A 20,854-nucleotide genomic window follows, 5' to 3' on the forward strand; every position below is an offset into this window, starting at 1 on the left:
GGGCTCCGGTGCTAGCGGTTTCTACTCGGTTAAGACGATCTAAGCCAGCACGTGTCTTAACCTAAACGCTGTTTAAGCGCGGTGCATGGCGGTACTCAACTGCGCTAAGCAGCGGTCTAGTTTAAAATTTGAGCTGGTCCCCAGGTTTTAAGCTCCTTGCCTTAGCTCGGAACGCTGCTTAGCATGACCGTCCGGCGGCTTTCGTAGTACAGTGGCGCTTGATGTGTTGTTTATGAGTTGCCTGTGTTACCATTGACAGATAAGATTTTTGACTACTGTCAGTGATCGATCAATCATTTGAATGTTGACGTCGATTTGTTTCATCGTTTTCCGATTCCGTGGCGAACATAACTGGAACTGATTTCGCCTCATTTTAAATGAAGGCTCTATTCGCTTTGTTGCAGTAAGAACTATTAGTCCACCCGTCCCTAATAATATATAATTAATAGTGTATTGACCAGCATTACGGTTAAAAATATTTATATAATGTTTAGAAATGACATTGAAAATATAATTACAGGTAAACAAAACATGCGTATAACTTAAGAACGGTGTTGACGACAGTGGGTGATGTTTGTTGTTAAATTATTGCTGCTCTCAGGTAAACATGAGACCACAAAACTTATACATATTTGGAAAGGAAAAAACTTGAACTTTGCAATAAAAGTAATGAAAAATTTTTCTACTTTCACTCTGGTGACAGCAATAATCAAAAATTTCAGTTTGCTGTATTGGGTCATATGAGCAGCGACAATTCTGGCCCATCACTGTGCTCCAGTATTGTTTTAGAAGTAATTATTAACCTTAACATTAATTAAAATTGATGTCATTGTATTTAAGTTAGAAACAAACACAGAATAAAGTAGCAGAGCACCAGAATCTCTTATATAGTTTGATTTAATACATGTTTATTCAATTTGACAGGCAGTTCCTTGCAGTATGTCTCAAGTTGTAAGCATTGTGGCTCAAGAGATAGATAATCATAATAGGTTAATGTTCACATCGGTCCTTTTTAACTAAAAATGGACAGTTTTTGTTTAGATATGAATACTAAAATATATAAATCATTGAGGTCAATAATATTTTCTATGTCTTTTGCAGGTGATGGTGGCATTACAAATTTATGCTACCCCAAGCACAATGCAAGTTGTATGTGGCTGACGGCAATTGACAATGGGGATGAATATGGGAGACAGTGGCTACCCGCTGAGGGACTGGCTTAGTTTCCCTTTTTTTTAAATGCAGACAAGGGATCAAAGAAACTCTCCCCTTTAATATCATATACTTCAGAATATAGGTTTGTGACTTCAGATACATCCCTGCCAAAACAGCAAAATCATATCATGTGTTTCCATTGTGTCTGTCATAATTCTAACACTGAATGGTCACATTATTATTCAATTTGACTTTGGCTGAATAGCTACATCACCCCAATCAGTTGGTGAACACTTTCAGCAGCTGGCATTACCAATCCATTTCCATCTGTTTTTCCGTCTAGTATTTGTTACCTCAGCTCTGTGCCAGATTTTATTTTGATTTCCATATGAATTTGCAATTCCTTTTTTAAAAGATTCAAGTTCACTGTCCAGGAGCTACAAAAGTTTTTTGTTCTCCTATCTTTGTTGTGCAGATTCTTTGTATCATCAGGTATTTTGCTTTCTTCGGGTGACCTCAGTTGACGGATGGAATTCTGGCTGCTTGTGTACATCACCTTGTGTGTTGATTATCTGACAGTCAAAAGATTTTTTCAGAATGTGAGCTGTCTATGGCCTAAGCTCCGCTTTGATGGCTTTTGAATATTGCTGTATGGCCTCTCTGTGTGGTCTTCATGCTGCACGAAAGAAATGTTTCTTAGAACAATTGGATTCATGGCACTTCTACTTGGGAGCACTGAGTACTTACCGATCGCATTAGGTTATGTAAAGGTATTGTTTGAATTACTCTTCTGTGTAAGGTTTTCTATATAAATATTGATTATTGTGTTTGCTTGTTATATCTTTGTGCATGCCAAGTATCTAGTAAAAGCAATTTAATGTTGATATTACTACATGCTGCTATAGGATTGTGAAGGACATGTTTCTCGGCCTCTTTAAGAAGTTAATGATTTAGCACTTTTCATGACTCAAGTGTAGCTCCATTTCAGAACTTCTAAACCATCTTATTTGCAACTGTTTAAGAATGTAGACACAATGCAAATCTGTCATTCAGAAGAACTGAGTGTCTACTGGAATCTAACTGTAGAACACTGGTACTGTAACATGCAATTAGACTTGTAGTTAATGACTTGTTAAATGTCCAAACTGACTGTGGTGATGTAAAGACACTGAATGCGTAACATCTCCCAGTTATGTCATAGTCTGTGTTTGGCACTTGAATTAAACAATTTATAATACATTTAAGCCAGCTGTGGAAAATTAGTATGTAGCTTGCCCTCCTCAAAGTAGACAAAAACTTGGTGCTTTTCCTTAATATTTCCATGTTTTTGTTCAAAAATACCATCAGGAATATCTGTGATATAAGTACATTTTAAACTTTCCCATTTGAAAAACATCATCATCTGAAATGTTCATTCATGGTTTGTTTGTTATGCAACTTTGATCACTATAATCTTTGCATATCTTCTAGCAAAAGCATCTCTCATTGTTGAATTAGAAGATTGACTGGAGTGTTCTATAATTGCACGCTCCTATATATTGTCAATTATTTATTATTTTATTACTCTCCCCTTCATGAAAGACTTCTGGAGGAACCAGCGTATAATGATTCACCACTGTAACAAAAACTAAATCAGAAATGTATCTAGTTATTTTTAAATAAATGTATTTCGGATGGAAATACTTATTTTCAACTGGCTGTTGTGTGCTGACTATAGGCTTTGCATTTGCATTCTCTCGGTATCTAAGAGCTTTTTCTGCGGATGACACAGACGTAAAAAGAAAAAAAAAAAAAAGTCTACACAGGTAAACAAAAAGACCAACCTTCGATGTTTATGCCTTCCATCAGTTCTCAGAAGAAGATCATCTACCAATATTTATCACTTTCTCCTTTCATCACGGGTGTTTCTGGTGGCCCCCTGTCTGCTGATGGATGTTTCTGACGACATCGAAATGAAATTATGGTAAGATCTTAAATTGTTTCATTTCTTTCTTATTTCATCTTTTTCTTTTCTGGTAAAGCCTCTTTTCTCCCTGGTAAATCCTGCGATTAAGACTAATATTTCGCTGTCGCACATCTCTCTTCGTTTCAACATGGTGGCAGACGAATTTCGCGGCTCGGCACCATCGCTGTAGCGCAGTTTTCATATGGGTGGAATATACGGTTGGCAAGGCCGCTCCCGGACGAAATTTATTTATATCGCCGACCTCGACCCGCCGCGCTGACTGACCCGTTCTCAGCTAAGCAGGGCTGAGCTCGCTCATGCAACAGGCTTGAGACAGCGAACTTAGCCAAGACGAAAAGCGAGTTAGGCAAGGCATCTTAAGACGAAAAGTTAAGACCGCCTATGCACCGGAGCCCTGTACCTTAGGGCACATTGCTGGCATACAGGGTACAGTCACCTCTGTCGGTGCACATCGAAACGCTCGAGTTCCACATGACTGATTCTGAATAGCTGCAGCTGACGAGCTTGTTTATTTACAGTGTATTGTTGTTTCACGCCTTCTCTCAGTGTTGGCACAGGTGTGCTTTACTTTCCAGTTTGCATCACCTATTGTTTGACATACGACGTTGAATAACTGTCATCTAGCACACAGACGTGAAATAACTGTCATCTAGCACACAGACGTTAAGTAACTGTCATCTAGCACACAGACGTTAAGTAACTGTCATCTAGCACACTTATGGTAAAAATGTTGTTTCCAATCTCAACATGTGAGAAAGACCGTGTGTAATTTTGGGGAAACTACAGGCGTTTGGATAGGGGTGGGGTGGGGTGGAACCGTTTAGCAATAACTGGGAAGATGAGCACGCTAGCCTTATACACAAGCATATTGCGTCAGTGAATACCACGGAGGTGTATGGATGGACTGCTGTCTGTCTGCCAAGAACAACGCTTCCCCTCTTGCGAAGTCATCCACTGTTAGTCTCGGCGAGCCGTAACAAAGAATGTGAATAAACCGGAAGCTCTGTCGTCTAACGCCTCGTTTTAGCAGTTAACTGGAACGTCTGCCAGCAGTCCAGGAATATTAGTTCGTGGAGTTACTGTCCAGCCCCCAATTCTTGGTCGTTTCAAGAATAGAGATTTTCAAACAAAATTTAGATGTTCACTTGCATGCTTGTGCGTGTGTGTGTGGGGGTGGTGGTGGTGGTGGTGGTGGTGGTAGATGGATGGGTCGGTATGTGTGTGTCGGTGTGTGTGTGATTCACGTGCTACTCTCCTTTGTTCACTGCAGCTCGACCCAAAACATTTATCAACAGTCGATGCGAAGTAAATATTATTTATCATTCATCAGTGTTTTCGTAGCAAACATGAACACCTCTGTCTCCACGGTTCTCGTGTTTCATAAAATAATTCTCGCTTATCGTCTGTGTTAGCAGTGTAGACCACAAGACACTGTACAGTGCAGACCACGAGCTCTAGCACACTGTACAGTATTAATTATATGACACTAGGTCAGTTCTAGCCCATTGTTCACAGTGTACAGTATTAATCACGTGACCCAGTAGCGAGGTAGTTGAGTTTTCGTGGGAGGTAGAGGAGGGAAAGGGAAATCATTTATCGCGATTTAGACACGCTGAACCACTTACATTCCTCCCCACTTCTATGTAGACAACAAACACTGAGCAGATTTCTTTTCATACACCGCTGCAGAAAAAAATACAAACGGGTTTTTATATAAACATCTTTTTCATTCATTCCTTGACTAGAATATCCTAATTCTGTTTTTTTTTTAAACTCCAACCTTGTTTGCTTTAGACTGTGTAATCATTTGAGGTTTTGCTTTTTCTGCTTTGAGACTTGCTTTGTGAACTTTGTTTGGGTTGTGTGGGTGGGTGAGGTGGGGAATGGGTACCTGTACTGTCTACACTCATGTCAGAGTGCACATATACTGAACACACTGAGGTTGAATCAGCTTGCACTCTCTCTCTCTCGCACTCCCCACTTCTGTGTCAGTCTTGGTGGCGACCGACACAAAGTCACGGATGGTTGCAGACGGATTTTCTTCTCCCCCGCTCCACCTCCAGGACGGAAGTATGTCATTGTTTATCGAAAGCAGATCAGGTGTGACTCGTGTGCGCCAGACCTCACCTCCGGAGTCAGCATGGACGAGGTGGGAGGTAAAGGGTGAGGGTTGGGGTGTGGATATGGGAGGGGCGGGCACTGCTCGCGGACTGCAACCTGCGGCGGGAGACTTTAGACACGGTGAGCCAGTCGTCAGGTGGCGCTGCTCGCTGCCTGGCCTTGCTGTCGGGTACCTGCTGCTCGCACCCGGGTGTCATCCTGTACTAGACCTGTTGTCATAGGTGGTCAGAGAGCAGCTCGTTAGTCTCCTTCATCAACCGACTTTCGACAACAAAAGGTAATGTTACTTCCGTCTGATAAAAGCAAGTTCGACTATAGGTGTCATTTTACTGATGGCACTTAAATTAGCTTAATTGTCATCTAAACCTGACCATGATGTTTGGAATTAGCATACGTTCCCTCCGAAAATCCCATTAGCTTGTCATTGTAATTAAGAATTCCATTTCATGAACTCGCAGATAAACCATGAGCGGCTGGTTGGATCAGGCAAACATCCAAGACTCGCCGACTATGGGAAGCAAAGATGCGGAAGAGGCCGCTGGGAATGATGGGATATTACAAAGGTGACAGCAATCACTGGACGACCTACGACTGGTACCGGCCGGACACCAGGCCAGCCAGTAGACAGGGCAGCGATGTACACAGAAGGTGTGCTGTGACCCCGGCGTCCTCTTCGCCGATGACAGTGGAGGTCGACTATGACGAGCTGTCAGATGATGTAAGCAGTTGACGTTTTCATTATTTTTACAGATGACCATGTAGGGACTGATTGCCTGGCTGACATCCGGAAATAGAGAAATGCTTCTTAAAGCACTAACACCTAAAGGATATTTGATGAAAGCATATAATTAATTATCTGAAGTTACAGCGGAATCCTATTTCTCCATATGGAGTACAATATTGAAGAGGTGATAAGCTCCTCTCTACCGCTCACGTGACTTGTATAGCATAATCCGTTTATTAAAAATATATAAAAACATTTAAAACAACATCGTTTTCCCAAAACAGTCTGATGTTACATCAGCATCTCGTCATAGCATCCAGTCAGTTTCTAGCAGACGATAATGGATGTGTCTGATGTGAGTTTTTCTTTCTCCATTTCGTGTGGAGTCTGTAAGAATGGAAGTGATGTACGGGTACCTTGAACCTGTGACTGATGGCACGAGAGAGAGAGAGACAGAGTGGGGGGAGGAGTAGATGACGTGCCCATGACGCTGCACGTAACGCTAGATTTCTGTTGAATATGATGGCTGACGTCATTGTCATCATTGTCATCCAGGGGTCAAAGAGTGTCCGCGCTGTAGTCATTTATATTTCGTGTTGTTCTCCAGTCTCATACATTCTGTCTGCAGGGTCCTGCTTCTCGTCTTTAGCACGTGGTTAGAGGGAGAAGGGGGTTGTGTCCACATTTTGATCCGTTACACGTCACGTGGGCAGGCCGGGAAAGTGTCTTTAGCGTCACAAACATCTGAATAAAGTTCTTTGATGAGAAGTTAAATAAATAAAGCGCAAATATATAAAAGTTCACCTCCTGTCTCTCCTTTGTGTACGACACGACACAGACACTTTGCATGAAAGTAAAAAAAAAATCAGCGATCATCGCTGTGCTGTTACGTGACCCTCCACGACCGTGCGCACTTTTTTTTTCTCTAGGTCAGAGGTCACATCAGGCAGCTAGGCACATCACCCCCCGACTTTGAGTGTAGAGTCAGTGCATTGACTGACGGATGGTCATCATCAGTATCATCACAGAAACGACTCTAAATTATTTTTCCCCAATCAGAGTTCAATGAAAACGCCGCCCTGCTGTTTTGCTCCGTGTTACACGCGGCTTTCTCTTGCTGAGTCATCATCCGGGCTATTGATGACGCCGGGCAGCCAGTGTCCACGCCAGAGGACGTCAGCTGCACTAAATATTTATGTCTGATCACACGTTCACACACACAGAGAAAAAGTCAGAGATCGTGTTTACTTGGATTACGTTTCAGCCTGGGAACGACTTGGAGTTGACTCTTCATTTACATCACTGTCATCGCCATTACTTGAGAGATTTGAACCCATTATCCGGACGACTGATCTGAGTTGTTAAGTAAAGATCACTCACCTGAGTGGATAACTGGAAACGTGAGGTCTCGTTGTTTACATCAGTAAACAGGTTTCTGGTTGACATCCCCGGCATTAATGTTTTCGTGATCATCGATCATCGGCAAGTGATTAATTCTCTTCTCTCATCCTTCCCGAGGCGTCCGTGGCACGAGCATTGCGAGCCTCCATGTCGGAGCCGAGGGCAGGAGTGTCCAACTTTCTGGCTCAGCAGCTGAAGCTCGTGCTCGTCAGTGCTGGCTTCAACGCCAAGCAGATCAAACAGGCTCGTGTCCGCTCACGCCCTCGGACCTCAGATGGAGACAGTCACCAAGAAAGGCTCGGACATTCCTACAGTCGTAGTCACCAAAGTATCTATCTATCTTTATTTTCACAATCTTTGTGACCAGAGGATATATCTATCTTTATTTTATTTTTTTCGCCAGCTACATCTTTTTGGGGAGACAATTATTAATGAAACAATTATTGTTTTACTGTAATTCTCGAGAGTAAGTAATGTAAATATTTAATTAAAAAATAGAGTTCAAAGATCAGGGTATTTTGGAAAAGGAAGGAAGAAGAATTACTAGAGAATAAACGTGGACATCGGGAGATTTTCTAGATAAATAGATAATCGTGTCATGTAAATAAATAGTATATGTTAATATGTCACTAGTTTCATCAGAAGAACAACATTTTGTGTTTTCTGTGCAGGAGAGGCGAAGGCACCGACGACGCAGAGGGAACCATGGCGCCCCCGCAGGAAGTGAGGAGAATGAAAAAGGTCTCTCGCCGATCTTCACGAGATTTGCCGAGAACTGCTCGATGCAGGGTGCCCTCTACATCCTAGTCTCCAGTTCGTTGTTCTCCAAGACAGTTTGGAGCCTGCTTCTGATTGCCGCCATCGGTGTGATGGGTTTGCACCTGTACCAACTGTTCTGTGTGAGTGACCTCTCCCTTGTCTCCGGAATTTCCACAAATATGTCCAGGTGAAGTGACCTAGGGACAGGTTAGAAACCCAGAGGTGTAGGACTTCGTAATGAAAGGTTCAACATGGCCTGGGGTCATACTCATGAAGTGAGAGTAAGTAGTTTTCTCGGGGTAAAATCTGAAGAAGGAAGAGCGTCTAGTTTCCAAAGTTATTGAGTGGTGTCCATACCTCGATGACACTACTTTCAAGTATTTTTGCTCCAGGGAACTTTTTTCACCGGTTTATAACTTCGGGAGTCAACTGCGGGGGTCTGGGACATTTTAGTAACGAGGTGCTTAATTTTAAGTTTCCCATGTTGCCCTCGGCAATCACCTACCCTGGACAACGTCTGGTGTTTGGGAAACCAGTGTTGACCTTTGACTTTTCTTTGGGACATACCGATGACTGTAGGGAGAGATGAAGGAGAGGAGAGAGTGATTAGATCAATGAAAGCTGTTTGATCGTGCTGCATGATGTATGTGTGTTTGTGTGCATGTATGTGTGTGCGTGCGCACGAGCAAGTGAATGGAATGGGGAAGGGAGGACGCCAGGCCATGTTGTGGCTTAGTAAACCATGTCTCAATACAAAACAACGGCAAAGATTTCAGTCGTCCAGCAGAAATCGAAGGCTTTTAGAGAAGAGCAAAGTGAGCGACAAATGAACAAAGAATACCGGAAGTGTGCTGCGCGCCATTCGTGACTCGGTGACTGCAGGGCGTCATGCTGACTGAGCAGCTGACGTCACCTGGCGTGCCGCCCTTTGTGCTGCGTACACAGCACGCATAGCTGAACACACACACACACACACAGACCTACGTGTCTTAATCAACTGTTCAATACTGCAGCCCTAGCCCTAATATCTGACTGTTTAACTTTGTGTGTCTCACTCCCTGTATTTCCCGGGTGACATTGCAGACCTACCTGGCCTACCCGACCACCAACAGCATCTCGCTGGGATTCTCCAGCCTGCAGTTCCCCGCCATCACCGTGTGCAACGTCAACGCCGTGCGCAAGTCGCAGGTGTCGATGCTGTCGGAGAAATTCCAGAGCTTGGTCAACGCGTCCTCTCCAGACAACCTCGCCAGCTCCGTGCAAAACGTGAGTAGACTTCACTCACACCCTTTGCGCCTGGACACTGCAGGTTGTTGACACACACATGTAGTTTGAGGTATAACTGATGTACTTCGCTGACGTGTCTTTTACTGTTTGTTGACGTGTCCTTGCTGTACGTGTGACAGCAGGCGCCCTCCTCCAGCCACGGAAACAACCGGCGCCGGAGGAAGAGAGAGGGAGACAGCGGGGAGCAAAGCTTCTCCCTGGGTGGCTACAACTTCGGCCTCAACCTTGATGACTACAACGAGCGAGAGAAGCCCACCAACAACTACTACAAGTCACTACCCGGCTACAGCAGCTCGTGGGAGAGCGAAGGTGAAGATGCTACCTTGTCCACCATGAGCTCGACATTCCAGGAACTCCTGGCCTCGGAGTCAAGGTATGTCAACGTCTCTAGGACGGGACTGGCAGGCCAGCTGACCGAGGATCAGCTGATGGATGTATGGATGGATGATGATGATAATGACGACGACGATGATGATGCATTAAACACTAAAACCTTATCTAGCTTCACAGTAAAAAGGGTTTACAACCTTTATGCCGAGTCATTACATTTTATTTGTCATTACTTTTATGGTAAATATTTCAATTACAATCATTTAGTCAGTGAAATATTCTTTTTTCTGGGATGGATTTTTGGACCTTCCCGTCTGCAGGATTTGTCTATACTTACTAGTAAGGATGATTCTAATATCAGAGTGAACTGATGATCATTAAACGAAGAAGTCGGTCTTTCAACCGACAGTTAAAGTTAGAAAGAACTTCTCTGCTTCTACATTTTTTTTTTTTTTGTCTGTACAATGCTGGAGTGATCAGATTCATATCAAAATATGACAGCTGTCAGCTTTTTGTTTTTCTTTGTCAGAGAGCTACGACTGAAAGTCGGTCATCAGATCAGCGACATGCTGGTCAGCTGCGCCTTCTCGGGAAAACAATGTCATTCAGAGTGAGTTTTCTTCTTTTTCTTTCTCACTGTCTTGCCAGGTGAGAGGACAGGTGTGACGAGATGCTTGCGTGTAATGAGCCTCCTTTGTTTATCCTAATTTTCTCATTTGTAACACATTATGATACTAACAATAAAAAACAAGAAGCATGAAAATGCATGAAGGAACAAAACCTGACTATCTTTAATAACAACTGACCGTGAAATCGTGTTCCCCAGAAATTTCACCAGCCTCACGTCCTCCACCTTCGGTAACTGCTTCACCCTGCAGTATGACAAGTTCGTCAGCAAGGCCAGCGGACCGAGTGGAGGTCAGTTTTGGTTTTGAGAGGTGGGCGGTGATGGTGATGGTGGGAAAGTCTGATTCTTTCAGGTGGGGAAACAAAAGTTATTAAGCAGGACTCGCATGCAGTCGTCCATCTCCCTGATAATCTCGTCAGTATTCGCACCTGAAGTGTAACTGGGTCGATGCTTTCATCTCTCTCAAGACTTAATTACCATTTCATGTTTACCGTGTAACAAAAGAGTAGGAGGAGCAATAATAATTAGCAAAGAATTTTTTTTTTTTCAAAGACAGGAGAAAAAATGTGTGTGTTTGCCCAAGCCATTGAAAACCACCCAAAGTATGCGATCACACCTGTGTCTACGGTCGTCTGTGCAGGTCTGGAACTGATCTTCTTCGTGCAGACGGACGAGTACATCAGGGGCTGGACGGCAGATGAAGGGGGGCTGCAGGTAGTGGTGCACCCCTACAACACCATGCCCTTCCCTGATGACGAGGGTTTTGCTGTGGGCGGAGGGTCCGGCACCTTCGTGTCCATGAGAATGGTCAGTCTCTGGGACACAATCCCACAATGCCTTCTGTCTCGCCTGAGCGCCAGTCACCACCTCACTGAGGCTTCCTGACGTCATAGACCGTTCTAGAAATCTTCACTTCATGGACACCATCAAACTCCTTGCACAATTTTTTTCAGAGTACATACGAATTTTACCCTAGTCGTTGTTGTGAGCCTCTGTGTACAAACGTCACCTGTGTATTTATGTACTTTGTGTAGGTCACGTGTGTCTCATATTACATCGGTTGAGTGTCTCTGTGTACCATACGTACGTCACGCGTGTGTTTCTGCGCATGTGCGAGCTTACGTGCCACGTTATTTATTGGAATGTTTGTGAACAGGTTAACGTGGACAGGAAGGGGCCCCCGTACGGCACCTGCACCGACACAGATTCATTTTTCAAGAAATATAATGTCATCTATACACGACAGGTGAGTTGTCTCCCAGACCTTCGTTGTCACTTGCTTCTTCTGTCGATGTATTGAGCGACGACTAATGGGATGAAAATTAATTTCTAATGACTAGGTAACATTCATGCAATACACCTATAGGATATATATATATACATGGTTATTCATGATGTCCCCTGAGTACATGAACATGTACAAAATAAAGGCACGGCGATGAAGGAGATAAAGGAACATGCCGACGACGAAAAGAGAGAGAGAGAGAGGGACGGGGAGTTGGGGAAGGAGAGAAAGGGGCACACAAGCTGAAACAAGAGGTCTACAATGTATGATAGGAAACCTACCGGTTACAAGACAAAACGCATAGAAATAAATAAGAAGAGATACAGATATGAATCTAAATATGCGGAAAAATATTGAAAAACAAATCCTTTTGTTTCAAAATCTAATAAACATCTCTGTTATTTGTTGTTGTTTGAGTAGACATGCCAGAAGATCTGCGAGCAGTCGGCTGTTCACTCCCTGTGTGGGTGTCGGGATGAGACCCAGGACCAGCTCAACTTTCTCATGGACGCTCTGAACCTGCTGCCATGCCGGAACATGACAGGTCAGTGCCAGAGCCTCCCTCTCTATCCCCACAGTCAATGCAAACAGTCCTCGCCATGTTGCAACAGAACAGCTCACCTGAAACAGCTTTGTCCACCATGTCCACCTGCACGTTTGTTTAAAAAGACTTTGGCTCTGTGCCATACTGTGAGTCTTCCACTAAAATACATCATTAAGCACATGAGTAAATGGAGTGAGCGAAGTTCAGTGTGGACAAGACATTAAAGGAAATCTGTGTGTTGTGTGTGTGTGTGTGTGTGTGTGTGTGTTTTTTATTCTTACAGAAATGGTGTGCATGAAAGCAGCCCAGTGGAATTATTCCCAAGGCTTGATAGACTGCCCCTGCAACAATCCATGCTCGTAAGGACTATTCACTGACTTGTATAAACATTAATCCAAACTATACAAACTGTACACGTGTTCAAACGTTCATCTGACATCATCAGCAATACATAAATCATTAATTAACATAATTATTTAATAATGTCCATGTTTCCTCTTGTCAGTGTTCTCAGTACCTTCGCAGTATATGAAGCTTTCTAACCTCTCTGACAGATTAACTAAACATCGAGGACAATTCTAGATCACTACTGCCATGTATTTCCAAATAAACTGTATATACCGATACAAATGATATAAATATACATGATTTTAATTTAATAATGTTCTAAATCCCCACTAAACTAGACTCATACTCTAATACCTGCGAAGAAAAGACACATCTCTGTAACATGGCAGACAGACCCTCGACAGTCAACCAAGTCAACCCCCATATAAACTCCCTATAAATAAGATAATTATTATTTAATTTCCAAGAGAATTCCCTCAAATAATTGACTTACAGAAGACAGATGTCTGTAGAGAAATGATGTTTGTTCTGCCTCATCATCGACTCTTCTCTCTCTCTCCAGGGACACAAAATACGAAAAACTTGTCTCTACGACCCTGGCCTCAGTCATCCTTTGCGGTGAGCTGCACATTCACATCTGGAACTTGATTGTAGTCACAAGGAATATTTGTTTTCGTCTTTTGATTACATTTCTTTGTACAATAACATGTCACAACCGATTGCCTCCTATCACCATGCATATACTGAATATTAAAAATGTAAAACATTAATTAATAAATATAATAAAGTACTTAAAATAATTAATTATATTGAATTTCTTTTTTTAAATTTTGAAACATTTATCAATAGAGAGATTGCGACACAAATACTCATGAGAAGAGCAGGAGATGAAGCAACAAATGTAACAATTTACCTGTGTGTTTGTTTGTGTGTATTTGCGTGTTTGTGTGTTGACATCATCCAGTTTGTCATGGATCCCTCTGTTTGTATTGACAACAATCAACGGTTGATTATGTCTGTTCAGGACCTGCTGGTGCAGACGATATGCCGCAAGAAAGGGTCGTCGGTGTGTCAACAGCTGCAGAGCAAGCAGACGGACGCACGGGCGCTGTCGTACGTGAGCGGCTGGCGGCCTACGTGACGTAGTAACGTAGTTGCTCAGACAAAGGCCGTTCTTAACCGCACAAAGTGTGTGTGTCTCACGGGAAATTAATGGTTTGGGGGCAAACGGTGGGGGATATAGAAACTTTGGTCAACAAGCTGAACTATATTGAAACTTGTTTGCCAATACATGGCACTTGAGGTCACGTGCACACTTTTATTGGTTAAGAAAGGTCTTGAGACAAAGTCTGGACAAAACTCGCCAGAAAAACTTAGTTAAATAATTCTTGTTAATTAAAAAAAATATGGATCGTGGTGCTACATTGTTTAAAACTCTGCTAATGAAAAAGCAGGTCTGGAAGCAGAGAGCTGGCTTCGAAGGTCCAGGAGTTTGATGAATTCAGTATTACAAATATTTCATTATTTTAAACACTGATGTAGCCCTCCTGTCCACTAAAACTATTTGAATTCCACTTTGCAGACACGAGTTCCTGAAACTGAACATCTTCTTCGAGGACCTGAACTACCAGAACCTCTCAGAGGAAGTGGCATATGAGGTAAAAACCATTTTTAATCCACGATAGTCGGTGCCATTAGGTTATTTGCATAACTGCGATGAAAGACGATGGAGGGGAGACCCTGTCAGTATTGTATTCTACAGGCAGAGTGACAGGTTGAAATACTCTACACCATCTGAAATGTTCCTGTCCACAGGATGTACAGTTCCTGTCTGACGTGGGTGGGTCAGTGGGACTGTGGATCGGTCTGTCCATTCTCAGCATCTTTGAGATCCTGCAGCTGGCCGGAGAACTGATGGGTCACTTCCTGTGCTGCAAATGGCGGGAACCAGTCAGTCCTCGCTGAGACATGTTGCAGGTTGCTATGACCACCAGAACCTTCCTCCCCCGGCACACTTCCCTGCAGACCTCGCCACCAACAAACAGACCCTGCACTTCGTGTTCGTCATTTATTCTTCTTTATGCGTCTGCGGCAAATGTAGACTTTTCTTCGGAGAGTGGATTCCACGGTAATTAAAAAAAAAATACATAAAAACTTCATTTAAAACTGTTTTTCCGTCTCGTGCATCCTCAGACATTAGGAGAATGTTAATGGACATAATCGATTTGCATGTTTCTCTTCAATGGAAACAGTTAGGCAATCACAGAAACAAACATTGCTGTGGATGTTTTGGGGCATTGGAGTCGACACAAGAGATTGTCTATAAACTCATCTCCTGGGATGAAAGGATGTGTGCACAGCATGGCGGTGTAATTTTGTTCAGCGAAATTTGAGCTGGTGGCATGGCAAGCTCCCCTTCCATGTTATTCCCTTGATGGATGGAGGAACTATTGCGTCGGTTGTCAACGGACCTCTGAAAACATTCCAGCTCATCACATAAATCCTACTGCATCTCTTTCAGAAGTCGCCGCAACTTTGCAAAAAAAAAAGAAAAAAAAAAAAATTACTGTTCCTTATTCCCAAATCTTTGTTTTATTTTGCCTTACTTGCAATCTAGACCCTCTTCAACTTTTCTACCTCTGCGGTCGTAGCTCTGTTATTGTGTTGTTTACATTTATTCTGGTTATGGCTAATGTGTTAAAGACAACACAGATTTCAGATTAGGTGTCGGTGACATGTTTCAATCTTGTATATTGTTAGTGTTATGGCTGAAACTGGTCTCGTCTATTAGTTTCAAAGCTAGTCGTTAATATTGTAGACATGGCTGTCCTCGATCATTGATATGTTTTCATTATCATCTAGCCTATATCTGTACTTAAACCATAACATATTCCACGGGATCGCGCTTTAAAATTTTAAACTGAGATTGCATCTTGTCGACTCATAGTTGTTTTAGAAGTAATGCTTTAGCTATATTCCCAGGTTTAAAAAAAATTTTCAATGTTTTCATCTTTTTTTGTGACAAAGTTTGTGTTTAGACTGGTGTTCTGTCTTCTTTCAGCAACTCTAACTGTACCATAGTGACGTCACTGTTTTCTGTTGCTACAGTGGTTGTAACTAAATTGCAGAATACTCAAGTAAATGTGCTTGTCCTTCGTTACAGTTGTTCTGAACTGCGCAATAAAGACATACCTGGGAAAGTAAATATCTGCTGAAATAGTAATTTATTTAAAAAACCCAGAATCTTTGTTCACATTGAAGCAGTTGGAAGAAGTTTGAGAGGTTAAAGGTCTAGTGGGGTGTAATTTTTTTTCTAATGACTGAATAATGCTCAGTGCAAGATACAACTTTCAAACACCTGGGTAAACATCACATTTCAGTTCTCGTGACACCTCCAGTGATCAAGAGGAAGAAAATAGAAGTATCTGGGGAAAAAAAAATCCCCGACAGCAAGCCCTGTGAACAGAGTTCAGTGACTGCCCTGAAGTGAGAATTTGAACCGCGTGTAGTCGTGATATGCACGGTTAACCCCAGGATAAATTAAGAAGACATTTTAAAAATGCCAGTGATTAGTTGGTAGGTGTTTTGCCTTGCTGGACATCAAGACACCTCACATATGGAGCTCGCCATGGTCAGAAAACAATGACAAGTGACTAGAGGCGAAACACCTTTTTCAAAGAAAGATATGTGTATGTGAGAGAGAGAGAAAGTGAGAGAATGATCATATGCACATTTACTGACCCAACACACAACACATTTCTGTTGTTTGCACTAGAAATAATGATTCCATCAACCTGTCGTCACCAGTTTATTTCACGCTCAGAAAGTCGCTAAATTCAGATCAACACCATTACATGCTAACAGAGCTGAGTACTTCGTTGTAACCAAATAATCATGTCAACTCTACATTTAGAAAGTGTATCAGTACATTAACAGAATATTTTGACACAAACGTGCTTGTAACAGCGAGCTGAAATGTTTCGTTGCCTCCTAATTCTCGGCAACTTCAAAGAATACAAACTAACACAAATAAAACTAAATTGGTTTTAAAAAATAAAAGAACTAATACCACATGCTTTAACAGCTTCTCTGTTATACCAAGAGAAAAAAAATCGCTGCAGTTTGTTCATGTTTGACCTTGTGCTCAAGAGTATAAAAAAATTTCCAAATGTAAAGTGGTTTTGAGAAAGCATATTGTTTATGAAACATGCGCATGTGCTGATTTTATGTAAACTCTCCCACAAACACAGAATCTTTAAGGAGCAGAGACAATAAATGAAATCCTAACTTCCCAGTTTCCGTCAGGTAAGCAAGCGAGGAAATATGAATTTTAATAGGAGAAAAAAATCACTGTTCTTTTCTATACTTTAGTTAACAAATATTATAGATGAACTTTCTGAGAAACTTTAAACAACTGATAACCCTAAATAACCAGTTCATTTGCATGAAGTCTTTGAAATCTCAAAATGGCAACAATTTGTTTTAAGCTTTTAAATTGACTAATTTAATTTCCTTGACAATGAATGTGTTGAAAATATACAGAGTTATCTCATTGCTTTTGATTAATCTGATTTGTTTTAATTTGTTTATCAAGCATGAGCAAATGGCAGTGCTAGGTAATTTTAACTGGTTGTTCAGGTAGACTACATGCTGCATCTATAGTTTGCAGCTCATGAATGTAGAAATTTACAGATGATTTCTGTGAAAAGTTGATAGCACATTGATAGCTCACTGTAATGTAGACCTTTTTAAAAAATAAAAACCTCAAAAAGCTTTAAATGTAGACATAGCTCACTGTCTTCTTTCCCAAATGTATTTGCCATTTCCTATGGAATGGTTTTAGGCGTTTTCTAAGAGCTATGACCACAGACACACACAGAGTACCTTAACAGGACTGGTTAAATAATCATTACCCTAAATGCTTTGTTAATTTGTCTTTACCACAGCACACACATGGTAATGGCAGTAGGCAAATGTCACACTGCGAAGCCGGTAATAAGAACACAAATTATGCAAAAACTTTCAATGTTTGCTTCCCTCAATCTGTGAGGACTGCACTGCAACAATGAGTAACAAAACTGAAAAAGGAAATGTAATGGATGCTTTACACTTCACTGTCAATTTCTACAGACAAACAAAAAGAAACACGTTTATTACAAACGTTTCCGGGAGGTTTTGTACATCATTTGAAGTTTCTTATTTTATTCTGGAATTGACAGTAGAAGCTGAGGTAAAACATCCATGACAGTGCTACTGGTATCTCCTGATCACAGAAACATAATTTGGATGGACATGAGTACCACAACAGCCTGAATCTCTCTCACACACACAGGCATGCACACACAGATGCACATGCAGGCACACACATTTCTCTCTCTCTCACACACATATATCTCCCACAAGCATATATAAACATAAATAATTTAAAGCTATGAGCACATTTCATACCAAATACTGACAGCACATCCTGGCAGTGACTTTCAAAGTTGTGCATTAAAAAAGAAATTTTTTTTGGTAATAGCTATCAATATTGAAATGAACATCAAAGCCTTGAAAACAAGCTCTCAAATGTTTTAAGTGTGCTTTCTTTGTCTGGCAAGGAACAGCGCTGACAATTATAAATGCATTCACAATACAAAATCTGAACCGTGCTTGGAAGCTTTTTAAAAGATAAATATCAAAAAGAAGCTCCTCAGGTGTTTTGAATGTCAGTGCTACCAGCATTAAAAATAAATTATAATTTGATTCAAATGCAGCCAACTACTAACAAAGTCTGCCGCAAACTTAAAAATATCAAGAGAAATGAATTACAATCAGTGTAACAAATGTTTCTATGCAAGGATAAACCAATACAAACCATAATGCACAGATCCATATAAACAAAATGGCACAGCAACTAGTAAATCAAAAACCTGAAGCAAGCAGTAAAAGACAGGAGTTCCCTCCAACATCCCCTTCACACACACACACTGAGAGTAGGAAAGTGAAAGAATATTACAGACCATCAACATTCAAGATAATGTGTTTTCCACTATTACTTCAACAAATACTGGCAACTTATTCCTTCGAATCTATACTGGCTTTTTACATGAGGATGAAGCTGATATGTACTTTACAATAAATATGAAATTTACAAATACTGAAAAGCATTCTCGTTTAAGTTTCCATTGGATAAAAAGAGAGTGCTTTTCTGAAAGGAACATGTCAAGTAAGAAAATCAAAGCTGAAAGTGGAAGACATAGAAATACTACAAGAAATGGGTTGCATTTTCTTCATCAGTCGTCCCAGAGGCAAACAAAGACTTGTGTACATACACTCACATGCAAAAAAAATAGGAGTATTATAGTCAAATCAGTCTACGACAAAACAAAGCTATTCAAATGAGCTATAGAGCTAATGGCTAACTAATGGGATTTAAATGCTAAGGGATGGAACCAAACAGCAATGTTTTCATTTCTATAAAGTTCTTGATATGCACCAAGTTATTGTCTAAACAGCTTAAGATATGGCTGTAGAGCTTAACCTGACTATTAATTCAGCACCTCTGCCAGTTAAGAAAAGCAAGCATCGTATTCTGGGATTTAGCAGCGCTGCTGGTTAAGAAAAAAAGCATTGTATACTAATACCGAGAGCCACATGCTTTAGTGTGAACATCGTGAAGAGGTTCCTCTCCACTGCATTGATTTGCACAATGCTGACATGATGCCTTCTCAGGATAAATTTTGTCCCTTGCAGATGCCTCTCAACCAGTTTTGAAACACATTTCCAAATAATTTTACAAAAAAATTACTATACCATCCAATAGCAAAAAAGACTAAAGCTTGAACACAAATCTACTTCTAATATTCAGCCATATCACCAACATTTCATTGTACCTAATACACGGAATCAATATGAACAAAATAGCATTGAGTTTAAAATTAAAAGATAGTATTTGACTAGAACATGCCTGAAACCCTGGGCATTCATGATCCTCTCCCACCCTCAGGAACATCTTTTTTTCCTGCCCCCAAACATGCAAAAGTCATGTTTTTTAATTTGCTTTTTTGTCAAAAGTTCTATATTTAATTGAATGCAAGAAAAAAATCAGTTTCTGATAACATTTGCACAGTCAGACAACATAAACAGTACAGGCACCGGTTTTCATTTCTAGTCACACGGTAAACAAAAGTCTTAGTCTGAAATGAGAGCATAAAGTTTCTTGACGATGACAGCTTTGAACGAAACCATTCCTTGCATCCATCCCATAGACTGATTTTGATGCCTCACTCACTGTCCTGACACAGCATTTGACTCCCTGAGAGTGGCAAGGTATCTGACTAACAAAGGGCTGAGTGACAAGCTGCTAGAGTTCTTCATTTCAGAGGTGGTTCCACTGTGAGTTCCTCCATTGATGGCAGCAATCTTGAAATGTTTGAGCACTTTCTTTAGTTTGGGAGGTCAAAACTCTGACTTGCCGTTAAGACCCATTAGCTTGCTTGGCGAATGGTCTTTATTATGTCCAGTGCTGCCTTTCTATTGACTTCATTGTAATCTCCAAAACATTTTCCTGATGGGCCCAGGTATGTGTTCCATTGGACAACAGGTCATGTTATAATCCTGCAGGCTGATAACAAACTCTGTTGCTTAATTTGTTGAAGCAAGTGCTTTGGTCCATCAGTGCACCTTGGGTGATACTTGATGCTAACCATGTAAGTCCATAGCAGCAGACAATGAAGTTTGTCAGGGACTACAGTTTGTTACTTGGCTGCACCATTGCCACTGCTATTTGGCCACCGACATGAGCGCATGTTTCCCTGCAGTAAATCATCACTGATGTTTTCACTCACTTCTAATAACTGTGACCATTTCGTACACGTAGGCTTGGTCATTACTAAGTTTGCTGACGTTGAGGATCATCGTAATGAGTTGAACAACTACTTAACAGTTTTACTATTGTTCTATTCGTCCACTATGGGTGTATCTCACTGTCCTATTCAGTTACTTTATATCTCACTGTATCAAAATCACTAGTCCCACTGTATCAATAATACAACCCCCACTGTCACATGCACAGATAAGTAGAAGGTTCCAGGAGGAACTATATATAGCTCGAATGTTCTACAACAATCTAGGCTGATGTAGCAATGATGTAATGATTTCTAATCTTGTTTACACAGCATCTTCAGACCGACAGCTGAAGTCACTTGATATGTGCAACATCACTTATTAATTTCATCACTAATGAGATGAGCTCAATCATAATAATACAATCAATAATCATCAATAAATATCTACAACAAAGAAGCATCCATTATGGAAATAAC

At 41.2% G+C, this 20,854-nt stretch overlaps 1 protein-coding gene across 1 annotated transcript; it reads left to right on the forward strand.

Moving 5' to 3' along the window:
* Window positions 1-5,429: 5,429 nt before the first annotated feature.
* Window positions 5,430-15,968, forward strand: LOC112573689 (degenerin unc-8-like). The gene is made up of 15 exons (XM_025254268.1): window positions 5,430-5,519; window positions 5,701-5,960; window positions 8,039-8,266; window positions 9,210-9,392; window positions 9,533-9,786; window positions 10,273-10,353; window positions 10,570-10,661; window positions 11,012-11,178; window positions 11,528-11,617; window positions 12,077-12,200; window positions 12,484-12,559; window positions 13,111-13,166; window positions 13,573-13,690; window positions 14,131-14,206; window positions 14,364-15,968. Exons 2-15 carry the CDS (start codon window positions 5,766-5,768, stop codon window positions 14,511-14,513), a joined length of 1,890 nt encoding a protein of 629 aa, XP_025110053.1. The 5' UTR covers window positions 5,430-5,519; window positions 5,701-5,765; the 3' UTR covers window positions 14,514-15,968.
* Window positions 15,969-20,854: the final 4,886 nt, after the last annotated feature.

Source organism: Pomacea canaliculata, linkage group LG10 (assembly GCF_003073045.1).
Source record: "Pomacea canaliculata isolate SZHN2017 linkage group LG10, ASM307304v1, whole genome shotgun sequence".
NCBI lineage: Eukaryota > Metazoa > Mollusca > Gastropoda > Architaenioglossa > Ampullariidae > Pomacea > Pomacea canaliculata.